This window comes from Mesocricetus auratus, unplaced genomic scaffold (assembly GCF_017639785.1).
Source record: "Mesocricetus auratus isolate SY011 unplaced genomic scaffold, BCM_Maur_2.0 Super-Scaffold_100044, whole genome shotgun sequence".
Taxonomy (NCBI): domain Eukaryota; kingdom Metazoa; phylum Chordata; class Mammalia; order Rodentia; family Cricetidae; genus Mesocricetus; species Mesocricetus auratus.
This window is the reverse complement of record NW_024429221.1, coordinates 1,257,030-1,263,029: the sequence shown is the minus strand read 5'-3', so window position 1 is coordinate 1,263,029 and position 6,000 is coordinate 1,257,030. Positions and strand designations below refer to the sequence as shown.

The 6,000-nt window shown below is 44.8% G+C and overlaps 1 protein-coding gene across 17 annotated transcripts in view; it reads left to right on the top strand.

The window, feature by feature from the left end:
* Positions 1-660: 660 nt before the first annotated feature.
* The window catches only part of Cep295 (centrosomal protein 295), a 40,631-nt gene continuing 35,291 nt past the window's right edge, over positions 661-6,000 (top strand). For all 17 annotated transcript variants that reach the window (XR_002385818.2, XR_002385817.2, XM_013123556.3 and 14 more), the window contains exons 1-3: positions 661-797; positions 3,749-3,882; positions 4,988-5,188. Coding sequence is in view for 15 of the 17 variants with exons in the window: in XM_013123556.3 (XP_012979010.1) it covers positions 677-797; positions 3,749-3,882; positions 4,988-5,188 (456 nt within the window). In the remaining 2 variants the exon portion in view is untranslated. The remainder of the gene's footprint in view (positions 798-3,748; positions 3,883-4,987; positions 5,189-6,000) is intronic.

The following is a 6,000-nucleotide window of genomic DNA, read 5'->3' as shown; positions in this document are numbered from 1 at the left end:
CTTAGCTAGAGAAGCGGACGCCAGGTGAGAAGAAGACGCCACTCTGGACATCCCAGGGTGGCTTGGTGTCCAGCAAATACAGGTCTAAAGGGAAACTTTGACTCCAGTGCTTTAGGGTCCCAGCTAGAATGTAGCAGAGCCGCGGCGAGCAGCCTGAAGCTCTCGCCAGCCTACTGCGCTGGCTCTGACTGCTCGTGGCTTCCCACTAAAGACGGAACGCGTCTCAAGCCCCAGTGTCCACTGGAGAACGTTCTGTCCCTGTCCAAGGCGTCAGCCAGGTCGAGCACGCAACCTGTCCAAGCAGCGGGTCAACAAAGAGAAGCTCCAAGCGCCAGGCGACTGGACCAAACGCGCCTCGAGAACATAAAGGACTAACGCCCCTTTGCCCGGCTCGCCAGACCCTCGCGGCGTCTCAGCCTCCGGGTCTGTGACACGGCGCCAGGGAGGAAGCGAGACCGCACACAGGGCAGTTGTGAGACACAATGGCCCGCCCGCGGCGCGGAACTGCGCGTGCGCGCATGGAGGCAGGGCTACGCATGCGCGGGGCTACTAGCGCGGAGGCGGGGGCAGGGGTAGGGGCGGGGTCTCAGCCCGGCGCGGCCAACCCGGCGGCCTCGGCGGAGGCGGGACCGGGCTGCTTCCCGCCGTCCGCTCCCGCCATTGGCGGGCCGTTTGAATGGCGGAAGTGACGAGAGCCTGGCGATGGCCGTTCCGCAGGGGCCCGAACGGCTGCTGGGTAGCCGGCCGCCTGCGGACGCCCGTGTGCCGTGAGGTCCGGCCTGTGCACACGCAGTCAGGTGAGTGACGGAGGCCCGGCGGGGTTCTCCCGGCGGGCCGCGAGCAGGCGGGCGAGCCTCCCGGCCCTTTAAACCTCCCCGAGCCCGGTCCCGCAGGGAGCGGGGCGCCTCCGTGGAATCCGCCGCCCGTAGCTCCTCGGCTGCACTCCAGTCACAGCCAGCTTTGGAGGGGAAAAAAAATGGCAGCAGTGCCAGCCGGGGAGTGTTGGTTCACCCAGGGATCCCAAGCACTCGGGACGCGGGGCTGAGCAGTCGTGCCTCGACTTCCAGGCTAGCCTATGCGACGTAGTGACACGCTGCCCCGAGAAGAAACGACGGCCGCGAATGGTTGTTAGCCTTTATTGTTATTATTGCTATTATTATTATTATTATTATTATTATTGAGTGTGTTCGGCGGTTTCGCAGCAATTGATGTCAAACAGGAGTTAGTTGCTTGAGTTGAAAACTTTTTCCAGTACATCCCATTGACATTCTTAAGAAAAACAAAGGGCAAACTCCACTTAATACAACCCCGTGTGGTGGGTATCACTCCCCTTACACGGAGTCAAGAAACGAGACCCAGGGGATTTGAGACTTGGCTACCGCCCTCTGCTAATGAATGCCAAAGGTGGCTCTTGGCGTCCTCAGCGTACGTCGTGTTAATGTTGTGACTGCTGTGTGTCAGCCACTACCACCTAATCCTCAGAATTAAATGTATCAAGGTAAGCCCTGTTTGTATCTGTTATTGCCCAGTTACGAAGCACGGATGAAAACAGGATTCTTTCTACTTGATAGCTGCAGAAGGAATAGTTTTCTCCTATGGGAAGCAACTTAACGATATTCCTCCCTTGGGCCCCCAGCTGTCTTCTGGAGTTTGCTTTTTGTTTTTCCTAAGAATGTCAATGGGATGTATTGGAAAAGGTTTTCAATTCAAGCAACTAACTCCTGTTTGACATCAGAGCCCTCTTGTGTATAGTCATGACTGGGCCTGCCCATGGAGTACTGTATAAGTCACTGTCTCATTGAGTCCACCCTAAATTATCTATAAAGTGCAAGACAGTCTTTTAGACAAAAAAAAAAAAAATGTAAGGTGATGAGTACAACCATCCTTGTCCTGGCCACACTTGTGATGGAGAATTCACTGGAAAGAAGTATTGGTTCCTACTAGATTACCCAAGCACTTCTTCAAAACAGTGTTTTTAAGTTATTATGTTTACCTGTTGAGAGTTTAAACAAAACTGTAGCTACTGTCACTCTACAAAAGACAAATAATAATTAGTGAGAAACTAAAGTACAAGCCATCCCTTCTGAATGGATCTGCATATAGATAGTCTATATTCTAGGTGAATGAGCAGCTCATTCTTAGAGGACAGCGCCTCAGAAGAGGCCAAGCTTCAGCTAGCTTCACAGAGCTGTAAATATCCAGCAGCACAGTTTGCCTGCTCATCGCTGTGAAGACCAGAGAGATGTGCTCTCTTCTCACGTAAAATCATGACGTGTTGTAACGCTAAGGGATTGTGGGAGCGGGCTGGTAGCAGAATTACTTGGAAAGAGTTTTCAAGTTATGTCAGCTATAGATTATCACAGTCTAGTTTCCCATACCCCCTTCCTCTAGATAAGAGCATGTTAAACGTTCTAGAGAAGAGGAGTGGGATTGTAGCACAGTGAAGGCATGGCCATGTACAAAGCCCTGAGTTTCCTCTCAGAACCACAGAGACAGGAAAGACATGTAGGGAGGGCATCGAGGACACCCAAAAGTAGCAATAGAAGAACAGGCCTGGGAATCTAAGTATTTCATATGTCCAATTAGGAGTATTCTATAGTTTTTTTAAAGTGGTCATTTTTTTAAAAAGGATAACATATATCCTGTTTAGTCTTGTGTCACCACGACACAAGCTAGAGTCATTTGGGAAGAGGATCTTCAACTGAGAAAATGCCCACACAGAATCAACCTGGAGGCACATCTGTAATACATTTTCTTTATCTTTTTTCTTTCTTTCTTTCTTTCTTTCTTTCTTTTTTTTTTTTTTTGGTTTTTCGAGACAGAGTTTCTCTGTGGCTTTGGAGGCTGTCCTGGAACTCACACTGTAGACCAGGCTGACCTGGAACTCTCAGAGATCCGGCTGCCTCTGTCTCTTGAGTGCCCGGCTTGTGATACATTTTCTTGACTAATAACTGATGTGGAAGTGCCTGACCCACCGTGTGCTGTGCCATCACTGGTCTGGTCTCGCTGAATGATGTAAGCAGGTTGAGCCAGCCAGTGAGCAGAAGGCCTCCATGGCCTCCACATCAGCTCCTGCTTCCATGTTCTACCGTTTGAGTCCTGCCCTGACTTCCTCAGTGATGGACTGTGGTGTGGAACTGTAAGCTGAAATAGTCCTTTATTCCCAAGTTCCCTTTGGTCATGGTGTTTTATTGAAACAATAGAACCCCTAAGTAATTATAACATGTTTGTAATGGTTGAGGAATCTTTTAGACTAAGCCCATGGAATTAATAAAATTCAGTGACATTTAGTGACACTAAGTGATTAAATTGTGTACAGCAAACCAGGGGCCCTTAAAGTTTCCTTTTTCTTTTTGTTTACATACAGGTTACCAGTGTTAAGATGGTCTTGAGAAACCATCTCAAGAACATTTATTTAGTGCCAACACATCTTTTAAGTGCTTAATAAACTTTGGAAATGCCAAAACAGGAGAAAATTAACGTCTGAAATCTTGTCAGTCACTATAGGTGGGGACAGACTCCTAAACAATTCTACCCACTTGTCATTTTCTTTCTCACCCACCTGACAACCGATGATCTAAAGACCAGACTTAGAACAGTTTGTGGAAAAGTTTGTTTGCCTGTGCTATTTTACATGTGGGTTTGTGTGTATATTAACACACTGAAGTCTTGAAATCACTTTCATTGTTGCCCTATTTCAGAATTTATATTTTACAGACATTCATCTATTTATTTCTCTTCAATTCAGATCCTTTGTATTTAAAATACACGGAAATGAAAAGAAAGGTAATGAACACTGGAAAGCTGAGATTGAGTCCTAATGAGGAAGCCTTCATTTTGAAGGAAGATTATGAAAGAAGACGGAAACTAAGATTGCTTCAGGTATCATTTACTTAGAGTTTTAGTTTTTTGTCTTCCTCTTTTTCTGCCCTTCAAAGAGCCCTGATATTTTATGCTTTGGTAATTGCATGTGTGGATGTAATGTATTTAGATCATATCCACCACTCCCTTCTCCCTTCATTTCCTCTCACATTCTCCTTACTTCAGGCCATCTTTCTCTTTGACTTTTACTTTTTTCTTCCCCACTGAGTCCGTTTACTTCTGCCTGCACCTATGTGTATGTACCACCATCCACTGGGGCATGGGCAACTGACCTTTGGACCCCATTGCTGAAGAAAACTAACTCCCCGTGGTTATCAGCTCCCAATAGCTCCTTAGCTAAGGGTGGGGCCTTATGTCAGCAACCCAAGTCCATGTGTGTACCAATGCAGTTATGTATAAGAGATGTTATTTTGCAGTCATCTTCCTCAATTTCTGCCTCTTAAAATCTTTCTACCTCATTTCTGAATAACACATGGTTGGTGAAAATTAGAAAAGGAAGCTTAGAATAATTTTGGAAAAGATTACTAGAAAGATGAAACAGACTTATTTATATGAGCTTCTAAGACACATTTATTAGGAAATTTTAGATTGCCCTTTAAGCTTTCTATTTAGAACCAGAGATGGTGTTTCCTGGAAAGGGAACTCTCACCTGACTTCGTTGGCTGTGAAACTTGTGAAATCGCCTTACCATTTTAGCATTGTATATATTATTAGGGGTAGAGGGAGCAGTTGAAACAAATCAGTTAAGGGACTTTAGAAACAGGGTTGGAAGTTGCTAAGATGGCTGAGTCGGTAAATGTACTTTACTGCCAAGCCTGGTAACCCAGGTCCTATCCTGGGGACCCTCATACTGGAACTCATGCAGGTTAACCTTTGACTCCTGTGCTACAACACACACACAAATAAAGGAATGCAGTAAGTATTTCTAAGCAACCCCCTTTTTTTTCTCTGTCAATTGGCTTTTTCTGCTAACCATAGTCCTTACCTAATGAGTGTTTAGAATTGATGCACCTGAAGAGAATTCATTTGAATTCTTAGTCACAATTAGATTTTTACAAATGTTTAAATCCCCTTCATTTTTTTATATGAAATACTCATCTTTCAGGTTCGAGAACAAGAAAGGGGCATTGCCTTCCAAATAAGAGAAGACATAAAACAGAGGAAAAATCAGCAGTTTTCACGTTTGGCAGGGGAACTAAGGGCAGAATGGGAAAAAGCACAGAACCAGAAAATACAGAACTTGGAAAAACTGTATTTGGCAAGTTTAAGACATATGGGAGACGGACATCGACAGGCGAAGGAAAATGTGAGTGAGCGCACCTCCTCACTGATTGAGGCAGTGTGATTGGTTATATGAAATTGCATTGGGGGAGACGGCTAACCTTATTTTCTAAATCAGTCTAATCTGCTGTGAGAATAATGATGCTTCCTTGTAAATCATGCCAAGAACACCTCTGGTGTTCAAGTTAACGTTATCTCTTCCAGTTCTTGCCTGCATAAAAGAGGATAACCTATGAAATCATAAATTATCTGTCTCAGGCAGTTTGAATAGATTCAGGGGACTAAATTCAGATTTCCAAATTCAGATTCATTCCTAACATCTCTAAATACATTAGTGAATTCAGATGCACTTGTGTTTCATTGATGGCTTTCCTAAAAGCAAAGGAAAGCTCAGTGTTTCAACAGGTCCTTGAGTTCATTTGTTGTTTAATGTGATTTATGACTAGAAAATAGTAGTTTGATCAGGTGTGGTATACATGGATGTTTGTAATCCCAACACTCAAGAAAAGAGACAGGAGGACTTCCTTAAGCTCTGAGTGAGCCTGGTCAACATAGTAAGTTACAGGTCAGTCAAGGCTACATAGCAGAACTGAATAAGAAGGAAAGGGGAGAGAGGGAGGGGGGAATGAAGGAAAGAAATGCTAGTTTGTCATCCCAGAGTAGTCTCAAATAAAAGACAGATCTTTAATAACAATTATTGAGGAAAGGAATGCTTGGAAGTAATGTAGCAGCTTGATTTTTGTGTGTTTTTACCAGTAGCCCTAAGTTCTAATGTTACTTTATTTATTTACTTATTTGCCTTGTGTTTAAACATTTTCCCAAGTCTAACTCATTTGA